At 44.5% G+C, this 23,597-nt stretch overlaps 1 protein-coding gene across 2 annotated transcripts in view; it reads right to left on the bottom strand.

Annotated features, from left to right (window-relative positions):
- Window positions 1–261: 261 nt before the first annotated feature.
- The window catches only part of VPS16 (VPS16 core subunit of CORVET and HOPS complexes), a 190,055-nt gene continuing 166,719 nt past the window's right edge, over window positions 262–23,597 (bottom strand). The window contains exons 23-24 of one of the 2 annotated variants that reach the window (XM_063430209.1): window positions 17,976–18,079; window positions 262–612 (exon numbers count right to left, since the gene is read on the bottom strand). In XM_063430209.1, the coding sequence (XP_063286279.1) occupies window positions 468–612; window positions 17,976–18,079 (249 nt within the window). In that variant the 3' untranslated portion in view covers window positions 262–467. The remainder of the gene's footprint in view (window positions 613–17,975; window positions 18,080–23,597) is intronic. The other variant, XM_063430211.1, reaches the window with a different exon arrangement.

Below are 23,597 nucleotides of genomic sequence, written 5' to 3'. Positions count from 1 at the left end.
TTCCAACTTAATGTAGTGGCTATGGTACTAGTAGTGCCCTTGCAAACCTCCATTGTAAATCGTCAAACCATTCTGGGGTCCTTAGGAAACCAACACTGAAGAGTCAAAAACTCCAAAGCAGGAACTTACGTTAGCTCTCCTGAGCTAAGCTTGGCTAGGAACCATCACTTTGTGTTTTTTTGTTTTTACTATTATTAGTGTGTAGTACACAAACAGCAATGGTATAGGTTAAATTAAGTAAAAAACCTAAACATTAACCAATAAGAAACACTTTACAATTTATTTCCAAAAAAGAAACAAATACATTATGAGTAACATATCTGTGTACAATATTAATGCAAGTAGACAGGTCATTCGGTTCATGTAAATGGCATCACATATTTAATTGTTGGAAATGATCTGAAATACCAAGTTAGTCAAAACATTAGGAGTGTGGGTTATCATTGTTGTGTCTGAAGAGACTGGTTTTACTTTTTCTGTATCTGTGCTTTTGCACGGTTGATCTTTTCTGCAGTAGCATTATCTGAAAGTGATGCACATTTCGACAAGACCATGTTCATATCATTTTCATCCTTATGTTCAATGGCAGCCTCTGCAGCTTGATCCAGATCTCTGAATATAGGAGAAAATTAGAAGATATTTGGACATTAGCTATAGAAAATCTCAAAACTATACTGGAAATAGTTCTCATAGCATACGGAAAAAATACTTAAAGGGTTACTCCAATATCCATGACCACTTCAGTGGTTGAGAACCTGTGACCTAGACAACTATGCAACATTGACAGATACAGACACACAACCACTGTGTGTGGCAATGTTTATTGGTACCTGTGTGCAGTGGCGTACACATGACCCATGGGGCCCCGGTGCGAAAATGTATCTGTGGGCCCCCCCCCCCTCCCGCGGGCCGGGGCAGCAACACATGGCGGCGGGCACTTGGTCGCAGGGGTTGCAGGGCTGCGACCCCTGCGACCACGGTATGTACGCAAGTGCATGCAGATGCACACACACTTAAAGGACCACTACAGACACCCAGATCACATCAGCTCAATGAAGTGGTCTGGGTGTCAGGTCCCTCTAGTTTTAACCCTGCAGCTGAAAGCATAGCAGTTTCAGAGAAACTACTATGTTTCACTGAGGGTTAATCCAGCCTCTAGCGGCTGTCCCACTGACAGCCGCTAGAGGCGCTTCTGCGACTCTAAGACACTGAATGTCCATAGGAAAGCATTGAGTAATGCTTTCCTATGGGCGGTTTGAATGCGTGCGCGGCTCTTGCCGCGCATGCGCATTCAGAGCTGAGAGGCGGAGGGATCCCCAGCGCCATGGGAGTCCGGCGCTGGAGAAAGGTAAGTGCTGAAGACACACACACTCTCACGAACAAACGCATACACACTAGCTAACAGACACACACATTTACTGACAGAGACACATTCAGCGGCAGACATACATACACACTCAATTACAAAACATACACTGTCACTGACAAACACACATTCACTAACAGACATACTAACACACACACACAAACACACTCAGTACCAGACACACACAGTAACACACTCACTGACACTCACTAGCAGACACACTCAACAGACACACTCACTGACACTCACTAGCAGACACACACACACTAACACTCAGACACACACACACACTTACACTCACACACACACACTAACACTCACACACACTTACACTAACACTCACACACACTAACACTCACTCACACACACTCACACACACTAACTCACACACACACACACACACTAACTCACACACTAACTCACACACTCACACACACACTCACACACACACACACTCACTCACACACACACTAACACACACAATAGTTTTTTTTTTTTTATTAATCCCCCCAGCCTCCTTACCTTTTGGAGTGCTGAGGGGATTCCCTGGGGTCCAGTGGTGCTGCTGGGCTCCTGGGCGGCCGGTCAGGCTGGCGCGCGAGTGAGCACTCTCCCCTGAGTGCTTCCTCTTCAACTCCCTCGCGCGCCGCGTAGGGATGCCGGCGCCGGAAGATGACGTAATCTTCCGGCTCCGGAATCAGTGCGGTGCGCGAGGGAGCTGAAGAGGAAGCACTCAGGGGAGAGTGCTCCCTCGCGCGCCAGCCTGACCGCCCGTGGGGTGACAGCAGGGCCAGCCTCGGGGGGCCCTGTGGTGGCCGGCTCCTGGGGCCCCCAGGAGAAGAGGCTGGCCCTGTGGGTACATATAGTGTCGCAGGGGCGGCCGGGCCCCCTGGTGGGCCGGGCCCGGTCACAGCCGCGACCCCTGCGACCCTGGTATGTACACCACTGCCTGTGTGTGTATGTCTGGCATTTTAGATATGTGTATGTGCCTGGGAATGTGTGTGTTTGGCAGTAAGTATCCTTGTGAATCTGTTAGTATTTATATGTGTGTATGTGTATCCATGACATTGTGTAAAATGCATTTCTGTCTGAGTATGCGTATATCTGTGGGGGAGTAGTTGTCTGTAACTCTGTGTCTGGGTGAGTGTGTGTGTGGAAGCTGCTTGAGGTGTGTTGTATATATGGGGGACTGCTTGTGGTCTTGATGCGTTCATTCAGTGGCGGAACTACAGGGGGACTGGCCGCCCTGCGGACCACTGCGACCACGGGTCCCGCCAGCTGAGTAATGCGTTAGGGCCACCCATGCTGTTAGGGCCACCCAATGTAAATCGCTGACCGGGCCCCCTCTGATGATGTCAGAGGCGGTGACTGCCCCGGTCACTTCCTCCTAGCAACCACTGGGAGCCGCGTGGGAGGAAGGAGAGGGAGTCAGAGTGGGAACTCTGACTCCCATCAGCCTGAGCCAACACTGGACCCCAGAGAAAGGTATGTGTGTGTGTCTATAGGTCTTCATGTGTGTATGTCTGTATGTATGTCTGTCTGTATGTATGTGTATGTCTGTATGTATGTATGTTTGCATGTGTGGGGGGAGGGGGACGATAGACGTATAGGAGGAGGGGCAGGGCAATTTTCGCACCAAGGCCCCGTGGTTTCTAGTTATGCCCCTGCGTTCATTGTATTTATGGTAAGGAGGTGTTGTGCATATGAGGGATTACGGTGTAGGAGGGTTATGGTCTGTATTGGGGTGTCTGTATATGAGGGTTAATGTATGTATGAAGCGGACTGTGAGGGGGACTGTGAGTGTGACAGTGATTTTCGGTGTGTTTGTGAGTGATAAATGTGTGTGTAGTGCAGATAATTATTATTGTTTTTAATCATCTGGAGCTGTAGTTGTGTCTAGGCACTACTCATTGCCAACCGTGAACGTGCATAATAGTGGAGATGTGGAGAGGGGCTCCATAGCTCAGACCATAGTAGGTACATTATAGTATAAAAAATTCACAAAAAGTACTGGAGGCTCATGATAATATTAAATGTATGCTTACTAATGCAAGGAGCCTAAATAACAAAAAGGGGAAACTAGATGCAATAGCATACACTAAGTAATATGACATAATAGGGAAAACAGAAACATGGTGTATGGGACGTATGCAATTAACTTAAATGTTAACACATTATTTAGGATAGAAAAAAACAGGGAAGGTGTTGGTTTATGTTTGTATATCAACCATGAGTTAAAGTTAAATATTAAGCAAGTAGAATGTGATGAGAAAAATGGGTACGCTTTATGGCTATAAATCTACCTGGGGCAAAAAAAGGGAAATCAATTATTTGCTGGGATATGTTACAAACCACCTAATGTTGATATTGATGAGGAAGAACAGCTGTTAGAGCAAATTAGGAAAGTTGCACATCTGGGTAACACGTTAATTATTGGAGATTTTATTTACCCGAACATAATTTGGTTGAGGTAGGGTAATTGAGTTTTTGAACCTGTAAACAGACATGTTCGTGTCACAACTGGTACAAGCACCAAGTAGAAAGGATGTTTGTCTGGTTATGGTTGTAACAAACAATGTTGATCTTTTACCAGCATTCAAGAAGGGGAGCACTTGGGAAATAGTGATAATAATATGCTGTCTTGAAATGCACATGGGGTATACTAAATCATACCATTTTAAAAAGGCCAATTTCAATAAGATTAGGGCAATTTTACAACATATTGACTGGCAACACTGGAGATAAATGGAAGTTCTTTAAAACTAAACATTAGAAAGGTAACCTTCTCAGTATGTACCACTGATTAATATAAAAAAATATAAAAACTTTAAATCAATGTGGCTTAGTGGGAAAGTAAACCAAGAAATTAAAATGAAAAGGGCATTTAAAGCATTTAAATCAGATGCATCCTATATAAGATATAAGGAAGCCAATATTTGCATGCAAAAAGGCAATTGCCTAGATGGGCTAAACCAGTAAATTAGAATGTGATAGCAAAACCAACCCCCCAATTTTCTTTAAATTTTTATTTTTGTTGTGCAATGGCATAAAAATACAACTTTGGGCACAATATCGCGGTATAACTAAGAGATAAGTATTGCACTGATCATAGAGCTATATGTAAGCACAGGTTTAACACAATATAAGAAATTGCATATACAGTCATGCTTCCGAAAGACTAACCACCCAGAATACCCCATGACATATAATTTTGCAAACGTCCAGAACAATTAAGGACTAAAAAAAACAGTAAGATACAGACAGTATTTCAACAGATGAGGCAATAGTAAAAACAAAAGCTAATAAACAGCTGCTCCACATTGACTCATTTTGTGAAGTAGTGATGTGAGACAAGATGCCAACAAGATACCCAGATCACAGATCAGCCTGTGCCCTCCAAGAGCAGAACACAGTCCCACAGTAGTAAAAAGCTCTTCAGGCGCAGGTAAATGCATTAGCCAAGCGCAGTAGTGGGAGAGGCCCATAGATGCCATCTGTGTTCCCATTGGTACTCCAGCTCTCCAACAAGTTCCAAGACTTGCTCTTTGTAGACCATGCTCCAGTGAGAGCCAGCACTCAGGTCTCGTCAAGGTATGTTGCTTTAGCCTCTGCCACTATAAACCGTGCCTTTTTTTGCGGCTGAAGCTGTCGACATGTACTGGAGCAGGCTGGTGCAGTTATTTTGTAGTTTCTGTCAAAAATCTGCAAAAATTTTATCAATCTGAGACAAAGCAATGGACATCTCAGTATGCGGTATCCGAAGGGGCATGAGGTATCCGCCATGTTGAATTGGATGCTAGGTCTTCTGCCTAGTTTTACGGGTGTAACCGGGGAGCCTCCAAAATGTGGACTGGGATCAACCACGCTGGTCCAAAGGAGGGGTAACAGGACACTAGTTTGTTGCTGTAGGGACTTTCCTTGTTCCCGGCCGGTAGTTTGGCTGCCTCCCCCGTCCATGGTGCTCACCAACCTGCTATGTTGGTAGCGGAAGACTGTGTGTACATCGGAAAATTGCTCCAACTGTTCCTAGTTGGTTCTAGGAACAGGTAAGTCACAGCCAATCTCAAAAATAACGCAAAACGAAAAGCTTAAATTAGTTGTTGTGGCTAAAATATCCTCGCCACTGGGTTTTGAAGTGGCCTGTTTGTCAGCCTTTTGCCCTGTGACTATAGCCCCTGGGGTGTATTGCCATTTAAAAAGTCTGTTTGGGCTTATTGGATTTTAAAACACTTTCTGCCCCTTTAAATCCATGGGAAAATGTGCCTCTTCCCCTCCCTCTTTTTCCTGTCCTATTGTTCTCCAGCGGGGCGTTGTCCCAGGGACACTGCCAGACCAGTTTAAACTGGCTGCTCTGTCCCTCCTCAATCTCCCATCAGCTCTTGCTATTGTTTAACCCTATGGCAATCCAACTGTATTTGTGAGATCTGAGCGCTTTTTGGACATATTGAGCGCTCAGATCCAAGCTATCTGGGGATACGTTGGACATATAGGTTAAACATTGTATTATAAGAGTTATGTATTTTTATTTGTTTTTTGTAACAGTTTTGACTTAAGAGATATTCCCTGTACCTGGAGATAATTAAGTCACCACGGCCACTTAAGCCAATTATCTCTAGGATAGAGCAGAAGATAGACCGGCCGCACAGTCTAAATCTGTGGAACTATTTTGGGCATGAAAGCCATGCTTGCGGTCGGTCAAAAGAGACTTCCAGAAAACTTGTGAACCACTGCTCTGATCTGGGTGATTTTTGGATATGTTGTTCACCCAGATCAGGGCTATCCCGGGATGTGGGGATATGTGCTGTTCTGGGGTGTTTTCTGTGTTTTGGGAAAAATGTGTGGTTTCTGCCTGTGAATTAAGTTAGCCCATTGTGTTTGTTAATTGTATTACAGTCAGAGGGGAGGGTTTGTATACATTAGTTGGGAGTGTCTAACTGTACAAGTCTGTCCTGATTGGTTTTGTAACTTTGTATCCTGTGTTTCACAAGGTCTACCTGGGTGGTAACCTTGTGGGAAAACCTGTATATAAGAGACAAAAAACCCTCAGACTGCTGAGTTCCTATATTACCCTCAACATAGAGCCTCGTCTCATGTGTGGGGGAAAAGGCTGCATCTACACTGGGGATTGCTATACGCTATGCTCTCCTGGCTATAATAACTAAGCTCTTTTAAGAGCTTGTTCCTGCTTCGCTCTCTGAATGAAGAGAGGTTCACCCACTGGAGCCTGGAGCCTTGTCGTAGGTCCAGTGTGGGTAGGAGACGGCGACACCCCAACCAAGCTGCGGCGGTTCATGGAGTCTGCAGTGCTTATGGTGTTGATGGTAGGAGCATCCATCAACGGAGGTACCCAGTCGAGGTGCCAGGTGATCCGTTACAGCTGTATTGAGAGATAAGTGTGGAGCTCTCCCAAATAGTGTCTTCCCACCACGGCTGTCAGGCCTCACCCCCAAAAAATTTTTAATATGTAAAAAAAAATAGAAATGAAAGTATAATTACACTGAAAATAGATGGTGTGTTAGTTAATGAAGACCAGGAAAGGCACACAGTTTAACCCCTTAAGGACACATGTGACATGTCATGATTCCCTTTTATTCCAGAAGTTTGGTCCTTAAGGGGTTAACCCGCAGGACGTTCTATGCCGTCCTTATTTTGGTGGCTCTAAACGCCGCAGGACGGCATCTTTTGTACCTGCGATCTTTTGTACTTACCCGGTCGCCGGCGATCCCACGCCGGCGATCCCACGCTGGCGATCGCGGTATGGGGGACATACCTGGGAGCCCAGGGAGTCCCCCTCTGTCCTCTTCGGCCCCCCAGGGCCATGTGATCGCGAGGTCCTTGCGAGGACCCCGCGATCACATGGACGGCATACACTGTCTATGTGTATTTTAATATTAATATATACATAAACAGACATTCTCCCCAGCTACTGACCAAGAGGTGGCTGCTCTTCTTTGCTCCTCTCGCCCCACCACTTGCCTGCTCGATCCTGTCCCATCTCACCTTATCAGATCTCTCTCCACTTGTCTCGTGCCTTCTCTAACACACATCTTCAACTGCTCGCTCTCTTCTGGCATCGTCCCTGCTGACCTTAAACATGCCACTGTAGTACCTATACTAAAAAAAACATCCCTCGACCCATCCACCCTCTCTAACTACCGTCCCATATCCCTGCTCCCTTTTTCCTCAAAGCTTCTGGAAAGACTTGTCTCATTTCCTCAATTCCAACTCTCTCCTTGACCCCCTTCAATCTGGCTTCCGCCCTCTCCACTCTACAGAGACTACCCTTATCAAAGTTACTAACGACCTAATCACAGCTAAATCCAAAGGCCACTACTCCATACTAATTCTTCTTGACCTCTCAGCGGCCTTTGACACCGTTGATCATGCTCTCCTTCTTCAAACTCTTCAATCGCTTGGTCTCTGTGACTCTGTCCTCTTGTGGTTTTCCTCTTATCTCTCCCAACGCTCATTCAGTGTCTCCTTTTCTAATGATACCTCCTCCCCTCACCCTGTCTCGGTTGGAGTCCCCCAAACCTCCGTCCTTGGTCCCCTTCTATTTTCTCTTTATACTGCCTCTCTTGGCAAACTTATTACCTCTTTTGGATTCCACTATCACCTGTACGCTGATGACACCCAGCTATATCTCTCCTCCCTGGACCTCTCCCCTGCCGTCCTGCAACGTGTCACTGCTTGCCTTTCTTCCATCTCTGACTGGATGTCCTCCCGCTTTCTGAAACTCAATCTCTCAAAAACTGAGCTCCTTGTCTTTCCTCCTCCCAATACTGATCCTCCTCTTTCGCTCTCCCTTCAAGTTTGTGGTACCAACATCAGTCCATCCTTGCAAGCACGCTGTCTTGGCGTCATACTTGACTCTGGTCTCACCTTTGAGCCTCACATCCAGCATGTTGCCAAATCCTGTAGATTCCATCTTAAAAACATAGCCCGCATCCGCCCCTTTCTTGCACCAGATACTACCAAGGAGCTTGTCCATGCTCTAGTAATTGCCCGCATGGATTATTGTAACCCTCTCCTGATTGGTCTTCTCAATAGCCGTACTGCACCCCTACAGTCCGTAATGAACACTGCTGCTAGATTGATTTTCCTCTCTAGTCGTTTCTCTCACACCTCACCCCTCTGCCAGTCCTTACATTGGCTTCCTGTATGCTATAGGAGTCAATTCAAGGTACTAACTCACACCTATAAAGCACTGAACAACTCTAGCCCCTCTTATATCTCCTCACAGATCCATAGGTATGTCCCTTCTCGGTCTCTCCGCTCTGCCCGTGACCACCTCCTGTCCGTTGTCCGCACCCGTACGGCCAACTCGCGCTTGCAGGACTTCTCGCGGGCGGCTCCCTTCCTATGGAATAGCCTGCCTACCGCCATCAGACTCTCCCCTAGTCTTGCATCTTTTAAGAAGTGCCTTAAAACCCATCTCTTTAGGAAAGCTTATGGCCTCCAAGACTAACCCCTACCTCACATACCTATCTCTTGCCCTCTCCTAAAGGGCAGCCCACCTTATTTGATTGCAAATTCCTGCCCTAATGTGTTTTACACCCCACCTCCTATAGAATGTAAGCTCAATTGAGCAGGGTCCTCTTCAACCTATTGTTCCTGTAAGTTTATTTGTAATTGTCCTATTTATAGTTAAATCCCCTCTCATGATATTGTAAAGCGCTACGGAATCTGTTGGCGCTATATAAATGGCAATAATAAATAAATAAATAAATAAATAAATATATATATATATATATATATATATATATATCAAAATACACGTACAATGATATTGATTAAATATATAAATAATTTTCATTATATATATATTTATATATAATAAAAAATAAATAAATATATAAATATGTAAAAAAATTAAATTAAAAAAATAAAAAATAAATAGATAAAAAAATATATAAACATGCGTAATTTCGTTCTAACTGTATGTTAAAATTAATATATATATATTGATATCAAAATACATGTAGAACGAAATAATATATATATCTATATACATAAGTATATACGTATATATCACTACATATATACCTATATATAAATAAAAATAATAAAAAAATTATATACATATATATATATATATATATATATATACACATATATATACACACACATATATATAATAATTCTACGTATATATTTATGTAATAATTTTACATAATTAGGTCATTTTATTAATTACAATTTGCAGGACCTGCCTGACAACCCAGGCCGAAAGTTCAGGGAATTAAATTTTCTAGCACTATATTTAACCCTGTAACTTTCCAAGACACCATAAAAACTGTACATGGGGGGTACTGTTTTACTCGGAAAACTTCGCTGAACACAAATATTAGTGTTTCAAAACAGTAAAATATATTACAACGACGATATCGTCAGTGACAGTGAAATTTTTTGCATTTTTCACACACAAATGGCACTTACACTGACGATATAATTGTTGTGATATGTTTTACTGTTTTGAAACACTAACATTTGTGTTCAGCGAAGTCTCCTGAGTATAACAGTACCCCTCATGTACAGGTTTTATGGTGTTTTCAAAAGTTACAGAGTCAAATATAAGGTTTGCGTTTCAGTTTTTTCACATTAAAATTCGCCAGGTTGCCTTTGAGACCGTATGGTAGCCCAGGAATGAAAATTATCCCCATGATGGCATACCATTTGCAATAGTAGACAACCCAGGGTATTGCAAATAGGGTATATCCAGTTTTTTTTAGTAGCCACTTAGTCACAAACACTGGCCAAAATTTGCGTTCAAATTAGTTTTTTGCATTTTCAAATATTAACACTAACGTTGGCCAGTGTTTGTGACCACGTGGCTACTAAAAAAGACTGGACATACTCCATTTGCAATACCTTGGGTTGTCTACTTTTGCAAATGGTATGCCATCATGGGGGTAATTCTTATTCCTGGGCTACCATATGGTCTCAAAGGCAACGTAACCAATCTGGCGAATTTCAATGTGAAAAAACTATATATATATATAAAATATGTAACACGCTACATTTGACCCTGTAACTTCCCAAAACAACATAAAACCTGTACATAGGGGATACTGTTTTACACGTGAGACATCGCTGAATACAAATATGTGTATTGTATTGCAGTAAAAGCAAACAGTATTTTGACATTCACAGTTAAAATGTCCCGTAGAACTAAAACAATTCAAAAAATTCGTATTTTCTCCCATTTTTTTCATATTAAGTTATGTTCCATACCTAAATATTTGATGTTAAACGAAAGCCCTGTTTCCCCTGAATAAAATGATATATAATAAGTGTGGGTGCATTTAATATGAAAGAGGTCAATTACGGTTGGACAGACATATAGCGCAAATGCCAGGTTTTGTTTACGTTTTGTTCTGTTCACAACTTGTACATTTGGCTGCGGTCTAAGGGGTTAAATAACAATTTTTCCTTTTATATTATAGTACAGTATATTATAGTATACAGGTGATACTCGAAAAATTAGAATATCGTGCAAAAGTTAATTTATTTTAGTAATGCAACGTAAAAGGGGAAACTAATATATGAGATAGACGCATTACATGCAAGGCAAGATAGTTCAAGCCGTGATTTGTCATAAATGCGATGATTATGGCTTACAGTTCATGAAAACCCCAAATCCACAATCTCCGTAAATTAGAATATTACATGCAATCAATAAAACAAGGAGAGTACATAGAACAATATCGGGCCTTTGAAAAGTATAAGCATGCATATGGACTCAGTACTTGGTTTGGGCCCCTTTTGCAGCAATTACTGCCTCAATGCGGCGTGGCATGGAAGCCATCAGCCTGTGGCACTGCTGAGGTGTTATGGAAGACCAGGATACTTCAATAGCGGCCTTCAGCTCTTCTGCATTGTTCGGTCTCATGTCTCTCATCTTTCTCTTGGCAATGCCCCTTAGATTCTCTATGGGGTTCAGGTCAGGTGAGTTTTCTCTCCAATCAAGCACATTAATCCCACGGTCATTTAACCAGGCTTTGGTGTTTTTTTCCTGCTGGAAAATGAAGTCAGCATCCCCATAAAGCTAGTCTGCGGAAGGAAGCATGAAGTGTTTCAAAATCTCCTGGTAGACGGCTGCGTTGACCCTGGACTTAATGAAGCACAGTGGACCAACACCAGCAGATGACATGGCTCCCCAAATCAACACAGACTGTGGAAACTTCACACTGGACTTCAAGCATCTTGCAGTGTGTGCCTCTCCATTCTTCCTCCAGAGTCTGGGTCCTTGGTTTCCAAATGAGATGCAAAAGATGCTCTCATCAGAACAGAGGACTTTGGACCACTGAGCAACAGACCAGGTCTGTTTATCTGACGTTGTTTGTTGCTCAGGAGCGGCTTGACAAGAGGAATACGACATCTGAAGCCCATGTCCGTCTGTGTGTGGTGGCTCTTGATGCACTGACTCCAGCCTCAGTCCACTCCTTGTGAAAGTCCCCAACACTTTTGAATGGCCTTTTCCTGACAATCCTCTCCAGGCTGCCGTCATCCCTGCTGCTTGTGCACCTTTTTCTTCCACACTTTGAGAACACCCAACCTAACCTTTGACTAACCTTTGAGAACATCCAACTTCCTTCGCAATTACCTTTTGAGGCTGTCAATGGGGGTTTTCTGCACAGCTGTCAGATCAGCAGTCTTCCCCATGATTGTGATTCCTACTGAACCAGACAGAGACCATTTAAAGGCTCAGAAACCCTTTGCAGGTGTTATGACTTACTTAGCTGATTAGAGTGGGACACTGTGAGCATAGAATATTGCACCTTTTCACAATATTCTAATTTACGGAGATTGTGGATGCCATCTGTAAGCCATAATCATCGCACTTATGACAAATCACGGATTGAACTATCTTGCTTTGCATGTAATGCGTCTATCTCCTATATTAGTTTCCCCTTTTGCGTTGCATTTTTCGAGTATCACCTGTATATTAAGGACCAACCTATGACCAACCTATGACAAGAGATAGGCAAATGATTGCTGCAAAAAACTTGCAGAAAAGTTGTGATTGGATGACTCAAAATAAGGTGCTGCAGCAACTAAAAGAATTTAATGAAAACAAAGCTCCGATGGCCTAACAGGCCCACGACCCACGAGGAGTGAAGTCAGGAAATAATGAAACCTTTATTTTTTCAGGAATGGTACCGGAGGATTCAAAAATGGTTTGAAATGTTTGCCTGGAAATTATAGACCTGTGAGTTTTACTTCTGTGGCTGGGAATGTATTTGAATGTTTTTTAAGGGATTATATTGTTGTTATTAGCAAAAATCAGCATGAAACATATGTCAAGTCAAACTAACTTACTTAATTACATTCTATGGAGATGTAAGTAGAAGTATAGATCAGGGTGTGGCAGTGTGTGGTCTACTTGGGTTTTGCCAAGGTGTTCAATACAGTTCCACACAACAGGTTCGTGTTCAAACTAAAAATTGGTCTAAATGACAATTATTGTTCTTGGGCAGAATATTGGCTTAACAACATACAAGAAGGATTTGTGTGCTTCTTCTTGATGTAAAAGCAAACTCCAGTGAACTAGTTTATTGTATGAACACACAGCTTTTCTACATTTACAGGCATGACATGTGTTTGCATTATACAGGACGAAGTATGCAGGTACAGTAAGTACATTGGGAAAATGGTCAGAGCCAGCTCTTGCAACACCACGGGTCTCCTTGACCATGTTACTTTAAGTTTAAAATAGGCAGGTTGTCACACTGTTGACTCAGTCCCACCTCCCACTGTGCTGGTTATACATCATACAAAGGCTTTCTATGTACATTTCCAAACCCCATGAGACATCCTGGAAGACTATGAGTAACTGAACACATTACACATGCAATATTATTATTGGTATTTATATAGCGCCAACCTATTATGCAGCTCTCTTGTAATCCTACATGTAATAATACGGAATACGGTAGAACACAGGTCTACAATGCAACACTGTCCTGAAATCATCATACATATGACCTGGGTTGTGGCATAATGAGCTACATACACTCTAGTTCTTTGCATGCACACATTCCATCACTAGCGATCGTAGCAAAATGGCGCTGTGAGTTCTCAAATGGAGAAAGGGAAATAGGGCATAGTTAATACAATGTTAAACAAAAATCTGCACACCAGTCAAGCCATAAGACTTGCTGTTCCCACAGGAATCACAAATTTGCAGTGATGTTAATACCGCAAAGGATTCTGGGTGGGCATATGCAATTAGTTCAACAAAGAATATACATATACATACATACATATATAAACACACACATACACACTGACGGTAGTAAACTGTATTTTTTTTTCTTCTTTTCAATTCTTTATTTTTGTGGTGCGAGTAGAATCAGATTGTTACAACGACACGTTATAAACATCTCATCAAAACAGTTCAAGTGAAAAATCGGTTAACATGGTATAAGAGGCTGCACCGTTTTTTTTTTTTTGTAAGGCAAATGAAAAGGAAAATGTAAGCTGACATTACAGTTATCACATTTGAGACATTAATGCGCTGTTAACATATGAATTATAAAGAGTACATAAGGCCTATGTGAGTTGAAGATGGTCTACTGTTCAGAAATGTGAGTAGTGCTGTGCCGATGTTACGCGAGTTAAAAAATGAGAGAAGAAACATGAGGGTAAAACAGCCTACCAACATAAACAATAATGGAGACAGTTGCTGTTACAGATAAAACATGAATTATATCATTGGAGGCAGTTATGCGCTGGTAGCCTAGGAATTATTAAGACTACAGAAGACCTAAGTGTGTTGAGGATGGTCGACCGTGCAAAGTTGTAAGTAACACGGTGTTGATGTTACCTGAGCGAGAAAATAAATCACAAATAAATAGATATAAGGAGAGACATGGAAATAAATCAGCCTACGAACATAAGCAGTACTGAAAACAGTTGCTGTGTCATATAATACGTGAGTTATATCATCCGAGACAGTTTGGTGGAGCTATACGCTGTTAACATATGTGTTTATCGAAATATATATGGCATATGTATATTGAGGGTGGTCGACTGTACGAATATGTAAGTAGCACAGTGCTAATTATACTTGGGTTAAGAAATAAAAGGCGATACGGGGAGATAAAACAGCATACATACAAACATAAGCAGTAATGAAAACAGTTGCCGTTTCAAAAAATACATGCCTTATAAGTTTTGAAGGATTATATCTTTGGTAATGTGCCGCTTTAAGAGCGAGTAAGGAATACCTATGCTGGTGTGGCTTGTCTTTAGTAGCGTGTGGAAAGGGTGTTAGTAACGTCTGTTGATAGTGTATAATTATTTGGGCATGGGTGGCTGTAGCTTCTGATTTGAGAACATTTAGGTGTGAGGTCTGTCGGTAGTGTGCGACTTTATCACTGTGTGTGGAATATATTTGTCGGTGCTGCAGGGCTACCAACCCCTGTAGTGGGTGCGTATGCAGCCAGTGTGTGAAGTTGAAAACCTTGAAGGAATGCGTACGCTAGCATATAAGTTAGGAACTTTAAGGCTGTCTATAACCATTATTAAACATTTACTACATGTATTGTGAAGTATCGCTCAATAACCCCTGAGCGCGCGGGGGGGGGGGGATTGGGGCCGGGTAAGGTGTTACAGATATCGGCCTGGTACTGTCAGGAGCAAACAATTAAACATATAAACTAGAGGGTTCAACGTCCATTTTAACAAAGCATTTGTGCAACATTACGCTGCGGTTGTCGGCCTGCGACTCTCGCGCCACCAAGTGTCCCTTGCTGTTTCAGCCGGTGTCAGTCCCTGCTCGGGGGGTAAACGGGACTATCTTGGAGACGTCCCAAGTGTCTGTGTGTTTCACGATGCTTGTCTCAGGCTGTGCTATGTCCAGCTTTTGCAGGAAGGCTGTAGCCTCGTCCGCCGAGGAGATAGTGTAGTTGCGGCCTTCCTTCGTGGCGATCAGGGTTCGTGAGGGTCCCCACTTGTAGGCGATTCCGGTTGATCTCAGCGCTTGCGTGATCCGTTGGAGGGACCTTCTCCAGGTAAGAGTGGAGCGGCATAGGTCCTGTAGGAAGTGAAGCTGCATTTCTTCAAAGGGGTAGGGAGCTTTGTTTCTCGTCTCTCGTTGGACCGCCATTTTGTCTCTGAGCATAAGGAAACGTAACATCACATCTCGAGGTACCCCTGCAGGGGCTCTGGCTGAGGTGGCCAGTCTGTAGCAGCCATCTAATTGTATGTTTTTGGCAGTTTGTTGCTGTAACAGTGCTGTGAGTAGGCGGCGTATGAAATGCGGCAGCTCCAGGTCGTCTACCGTTTCTGCAATGCCTCTACTCTTGAGGTTTGTGCGCCTTCTCGCGTCTTCCATCGCCTCTAGTTGGAGTTGGGTGGAGTGTTGCGCGGCCTGAAGCTGCAGCAGTTGCTCTGCTTCGCTTGTTTGGCGTTGGGCTATGTCGGAGATGGACTCCTCTGCACCTTTCACTCTCGCCGTGACCGTGGAGATGTCTTCCCTGATAATGTCTAGGTCTGCGTTAAAGAAGGATCTGATATTGTTCAGCAGGGCTTGAATGTCGCCCTTGGTGGCTGGGGCTTGAGGGTCACCCTGCAGTAAGGATATCTTTGGGCCCACCGATCTCAGGATGTCATCGGGAGAATCGAGGATTCCTTCATCAGAGGAGAGGCAGGTTGAGTCCGCCGGCGACGCCATTTTGGGCCTAGGCCGCGGTTGCTGTAGTAGGTCGCTGATACTTCTGGAGCCCTCCCCAGCGAGGGTTCTAAGCTTTTTCGCCCATCTTGGATGTTATTGTGCCCGGTCTGCGGCGGTGTGAGGGTGAGAAAATGCCGTTTAGCATGCGTATGCTGTATTTGCCGCAGGAGCTAGTCCGACATGCGTCCGCTCCCTTCAGTGTCCCGGCCACGCCCCCGGTAATAAACTGTATTACCGTCCAATATTCCCTTTTTCCCCAATAGTAGAATATTCCCAATAATCCACAGGAATAAATATTGCTGGTATCGCCAAATAATCCACACATGAGCCAAAGCTTAATGCTGGAACAAGACTGATTTACTGGAAGCAACAGGCATTCAATTTATACAATAGCAGACTCCTCCTCTGGGCCAGGCTAGATAATTGAGTTTCAGCAACATACTAAACTCAATTATCTGCTGGCCAGAAATATAAAAATGTTTAACATTTTTAGAAAAGTACTTTCTGCATAACATACAAATATAACAATCACATTCCTGGGTGGCTGAGGATACTAGGAGTCACATATCCAAATTTCAAGAAAATCCGTTCAGTAGTTTCCGTGTCGCATCGTGTGGAAGTTTGACCGGCTTGCCATGTGGTGGTATCCGATTTAGAGTTCCATGAAATCAGCAGCAAGAGCCGGTCTCCGTTCGTGCCTAATTACACGAAAACTACCATATTGTTGTAGCTTGTTATATGAGAATGCTCCACTTGTTGCCGGTTTGATACGTTGAATGGAAAGTAGTCAGCCGGGACTTCCATAATGACCGGACGTTCGCGTGATTGCCATGCCGAAAACAGTTCCAGGCAATTCACGCGTAAGTCCTGCTGACCGCATTCGGGAGATTTAAGATGGCCGCCATCCTTTGTTCTCGCCACATGTTCGTATGCCGAATGGCGGCCACCTAGAAGCACTCAATTAAGTTGCGGTTTTCTCAATGTTCCAAATTCTGATTGCTACCCAGGGTGGTCTCCGTTCGGTTGAACAAATACATTACCCGAACACATAGTTAAAACGAAACGTCCAAAAGTAGTTAAACAGCAGGGAGAGGATATAACCGAATGCACACAGGTGAGTATAGGAAAATCCTTTACACACACACAATAAATTTGAGAGAAACTTGGAAATGACATGGATGGGAAAACATTACTTCCAGAAAACACAGCCTCCACTTTGATCCCTTTCCCCCGCTATCCAAGAAGTTCCCTGATTGGTGGTCCAGTTAATTCAGCACAGCCTTACCTCCACACCCCCAATGGAGTGCCGTGATTGGTGGGCTAATTAACTTCAATCCCCTAGAAGAGGGGGAATCCAGAACAAGCAGGATACCGATTGAGAAAGTCTGGTGAACAGAGGATCCCAGTGTTTATTATTGATTTCATTTGGTATAGTTACTATTTGTTTTTTTAAATAGTGATTCTTTCCTGGAAACTGCACCAAGGCATTGTCACCCTATATCTGACAATAAGGGTGACAATAAGCTAGCCATTTATAGGCTCCTAACTAAGGCGAGCAGGAATTTATTGGGGATATTTGTTTTAAGTGTTTTTAAACCAAACAATATTGCACCATTTGGCTCTCCTTTTTGTATTCCATTTTATATCAACTTCTCAAAGTGTATTAAATTTTGTATTAAATGCAAAACTTCAAAAACTGCTACTAGTGAAATACATTTACAAAAAAAACACCTAATTATCGAAGAATGTGCAGCTAATGTGCTTATCCACTAAAAGTAAACGCAAGCTTTTAATCTTACAAAAAAACTTTCTAAAGAACTATAAAATAAATATCATAGAAATGTCATAAACATCATTTTTTTTGTATGGCTGTATAACAAAATTTTAATTTTGTTTTATATAATGATTCTTTTATATAATGATTCTTACCCAATTAAGATCAGTGCTTTCACTCTTTGCTCAGGGCTTACACGTGCAATATACTTCTTAGCTTCAAATTTATTATGATGTTTCATACAAATCTCTACAAATGGCTATAAAACATAAAAACATTTACAATAGTCAGATTTTGAAAAAACAATATCATCAGTGGTCACAGCAGTTATTAAACAAATTATTATGTAGCAATAATTAGCATTTTGATACTGGGTGCTAAATACCATTCCCGAGTGAAGCATGACACAGTTAGTAATAAGAAATGAACTGTATAATAAAGCAAAAACGAATAAATTAAATGAACAGCTCTTAATATACAAAATTGTAAGCACCAAGATAAATTGTACTGTGCTTTGTTGCACCTGTTTGCTTAAATTTGCATTTTTTTCCGTGTAGTTCCTGTGTGCAGTTTCATACCAATTTAATATGTACAATTTCAAATTAGGAAATAGCATTTAGAGATGGTTAAATAAATATGTACAAAAAAAGGATGGGGTGCTGATAGCTTATTCCCACTTCAGATTTTCAGATAGTGAAACATGTGCTCTATACACGACCATACCTTTTATCACTTATGTAGCTAAATTCATAAACAAATATGAATGTTTATGATTTTCTGAATCAATATAGCTGCTGTTGCATACATTATCCCCTTAATTCACATCACATGTGATGGAAGGAAGGGTTAGGAATTCCATCATCCTTACTTTTAAATTTCACAGCATAAAGAATGGGAGGAAATGGCAGGAGAAAGTCATAGCTCGTTCCAGGTATATGAACAATACTATTAGTAGCCCCTGTCTCTTCTTCACCTACACCAGGGGTTCCCAACCCATTGTACGTGTACCCCCAGGGATACAAGAACATTTGGTAATGGCGGCCGTGGGCTGGGAACCAGGGCATCGGGAAAACCGGGAAACCACCTGGTGGGCCGTGATGACCATGGGCCAACAGGGGAGATCACAGGATCTCCCCTGTCAGCCCTAGCTGGGCCAAAGATCTCCCTCACCGACCCACAGGCACTGACAGGCAGCCTGCGGGGTAGAGGGAGGGAAGGAGGAGCCGGGAGGACCGAACTCTGCCTGCAGCCAGAGGAGCTGCAGGCAGACTAGTGCTGCTCATCTCCACCGGACCACCAGGGCAATGTCCTCCTCCCTCAGGAAAAGGTAAGCAGAGAGGAGAAGGGACATAAAGGTTATGTTTTGTTTTTAAATAATTAAAAAAATGTGTTTTTTACTCCTGCTCTGTGTGAAGGGTGAAATGTGTTTGTGAAGAGTACTGTGTGTGTGAGTGAAGTACTGACCCCCCCACCCCCCCATATGTAGGCCCACACACAGACACACACTACCCTTCACACACTGCACCCCTCACAAACAGCACCCTTCACAAACACACCACCCCTCACACACACACAGCACCCCTCACACACCCCGAGAACACCTCACAAACATTGCACCCCTCACACACAAACACTGCACCCCTCTCACACAAACACTGTACCCATCACACACACACACACACACACACAGAGAACCACTCACACCGACAGAGCATCCTTCCAAACACAGCACCCTCACACACATAGAGAACCCCTCGCACACATACATCACCCGTCACACAGACAAAGCACCCTTCCAAACACAGACAAAGCACCCCTCAGACAGAGCACCCATCAGACACACACCACACCCCTCACACACAAAAAATAAATAATTTTTAAAAATGTGTTTTTTACTCCTGCTCTGTGTGAAGGGTGCAACGTGTTTGTGAAGAGTACTGTGTGTGTGAGTGAAGGGTGCTCTGTGTGTTTGTGAGGGGTGCAGTGTGTTTGTGATAGGGAGTGTGTCTGTGTGTGGGCCTACTGACCCCTCCCCCATATGTAGGCCCACACACAGACACACTACCCTTCACCCACACACTGCAACCCTCACAAACAGCACCCTTCACAAACACAGAGCACCCCTCACAGACACATCACCCCTCACACACACACACACTGAGCACCCGTCACACACACACAGCACCCCTCACACACAAACAGAGCACCCCTCACACACAAACACTGCACCCCTTACACACAAACACTGCACCCCTTACACACAAACACTGCACCCCTCATACACAGACAGAGCACCTCTTACACCGACAGCACCACACACACACACACAGAGAACCACGCACACAGACAGAGCACCCTCACATACACACAGAGCACCCTCACACACATACAGAGCATGCTTCACACACAAACACCGCACCACTCACACACTGAGCACACCACTCACACACACAGAGCACCCTTCTTAACACAGCACCCTCACACACACACACACACACAAACACACATACAGAGCACCCCTCACACATACAGAGCACCCTTCCAAACACAGCACCCTCACATACACACCACACCCCTCAGACAGAGCACCCCTCACACAGAGAGCACCACTTACAGACCGAGCACCCTTCCAAACACAGCACCCCTCACACATACAGAGCACCCCTCCCACAGACAGCACCACTCACACACAAACACATAAAACCCCTTACACAGCACCCGAGAACGCACAGCACCCTCACACAAACACCACACTCCTCACACACACACATACAGAGCACCCCTCACACACACAGAACCCCTCACACACAAACAGAGAACCCCTCACACACACACACAAACAGTGCACCCTCACACACACACAGAGCACCCCTCATAAACATTGCACCCCTCCCAGAAAACACTGCAGCCCTCACACACAAGCACAGCACCCCTCACGCACATACCCCTCACACACAGAGCACCACTCACACAGACATAGCACCCTTCCAAACACAGCACCCTCACACACACATACACACACAGAGAACCCCACATATACAGAGTACTCCTCACACACACAGAGATCACCCCTCACACAGACAGAGCACCCTTTCAAACAAAGCACCCTCACACACCAGAGCACCCCTCAGACGGAGCACCCCTTAGACACACACCACACCCTTCACAGACAAACACTGCACCCCTCACACACAGAGAACCCCTCACAGACACACAGCACCCCTCAGACAGAACACCCCTTATAAACATTGCACCCCTCCCAGACAACACCACAGCCCTCACACACAAGCACAGCACCCCTCACACACACACACACACCCCTCACACACACAGAGCATCCCTCACACAGAGAGAACCACTCACACACAAACACTGCACCCCTCACACACACACAGAGCATCCCTCACACAGACAACACCACTCACACACAGAGCACCCCTCACGCCTCACACACAGAGCACCCCTCACACAGACAGCACCACTCACACACACAGAGAGCACCACTCACACATAAAAAGCACCCTTCCAAACACAGCACCCTCACACACACACACACACACACACAGATAACCCCACATATACAGAGTAATCCTCACACATACAGAGCAGCCCTCACACACAGAGCAGCCCTCACACAGACAGCACCACTCACACACAAACACTGCACCCCTCACACACAGAGCATCCCTCTCACACACACAGAGAGCACCACTCACACATAAAAAGCACCCTTCCAAACACAGCACCCTAACATACACACACACAAACACAGATAACCCCACATATACAGAGTACTCCTCACACATACAGAGCACCCCTCACACAGACAGCACCACTCACACACAAACACAGCACCCCTCACACAGAGCACCCCTCACACACAAACACTGCACCCCTCCCACACAAACAGAGCATCCCTCACACAGACAACACCACTCACACACAGAGCACCCCTCACACAGACAGCACCACACGCACCACTCACACACTCACACACACTGTGTGGTGCTCACACAGACAGCACCACTCACACACAAACACAGCACCCCTCACACAGACAACACCACTCACACACAGAGCACCCCTCCCACATACAGAACCACTCACACACAAACACTGCACCCCTCACACACACACAGAGCATCCCTCACACAGACAACACCACTCACACACAGAGCACTCCTCACACAGACAGCACCACTCACACACAAACACTGCACCCCTCACACACAGAGCATCCCTCTCACACACACAGAGAGCACCACTCACATATAAAAAAGCACCATTCCAAACACAGCACCCTCACACACACACACACACACAGATAACCCCACATATACAGAGCACCCCTCACACAGACAACACCACTCACACACAGAGCACCCCTCACACAGACAGCACCACTCACACACAAACACTGCACCCCTCACACACAGAGCACCCCTCACACACACACAAACACTGCACCCCTCACACACAGAGCATCCCTCTCACACACACAGAGAGCACCACTCACACATAAAAAAGCACCCTTCCAAACACAGCACCCTCACACACACACAGAGATAACCCCACATATACAGAGTACTCCTCACACACACAGATCACCCCTCACACAGACAGAGCACCCTTCCAAACACTGCACCCCTCACACACAGAGAACCCCTCACAGACACACAGCACCCCTCAGACAGAACACCCCTTACACACACACACCACCTCTCACAAACACTGCACCTGTAACACACATACAGATCACACCTCACACATACACAGACAGCACTCCTCATACACAGAGCACCCCTCACACATACACAGAGCACCCTTCCAAACAACACTCCTAACACACATAAAGAGCACCCCTCACACAAACACCACTAACTCACAAACACAGCACCCTTAACACAGACAGAGCACCCTTCCAAACACAGCCCCCCTAACTCACACAGAGCACCCTCACACACACAAAAAGCACCCCTCATAAATCCTGCACACACACACACACACTCAGCACCCCTCTCACATACACACACACTGTATGTCTACACACATTGCACCTATCATATACACTGCACCCCTCCACTCACTACATCTCATATACTCACACTCTGCATTCCCTATGCAAACACTAGAATCCCTGTATGCAAAAACATATACTATGTTCCCTAAACACAATCTGCAGCCCCTAAAACACACTACACACACACACTACACACACACACTACAGTCCCTATGCACACACATTACAGTACCTATATGCAAACACTCTCTACAGCTCCTAGCCACACAAATGCAGTGCAAATGTGTCATAAAACCCACTTGCGCTGCTCAGAACAAATAAGTTGCCTTTTTCTCTTGCAAGAGCTCTTCACCAGTGCTCTGTACATTGGCTGCCTTGGAGGAGCATTTAACTAATATAGTCATTCTGAGGGGAGCGTGCTAGTGATTGGTGATGACACAACAGTCCCCACCCCCGACCCACTGGGCCAAATTTTTTCCCCAGTCTGGCCCTGGTCTCCAGGGGCCCGGTCGCACCCTTCAGCGCTTTAATAGGGCGATCGGACTCCTGTGCTAGTGCAGCCAGAGCTGGGAGGAAAGAACAGCTTGTAACTACTTCATCCCAGCTCACACACTAAGCAAGTCGCACGGGAGAGAAGGGGGCACTGGGAGAGCAGCAGGCCCCTAACTTCCACCAGACCCAGCCAGCCAAAAGGTAGGAAACTGACATGTATGTATTTTTGTGTATCTGTATGTGTGTGTATGTATCTGTATGTCCG

Source organism: Pelobates fuscus, chromosome 8, assembly GCF_036172605.1.
Source record: "Pelobates fuscus isolate aPelFus1 chromosome 8, aPelFus1.pri, whole genome shotgun sequence".
NCBI lineage: Eukaryota > Metazoa > Chordata > Amphibia > Anura > Pelobatidae > Pelobates > Pelobates fuscus.
The sequence above is the reverse complement of the archived record's forward strand: the minus strand, read 5'-3'. Positions and strand labels throughout refer to the sequence as shown.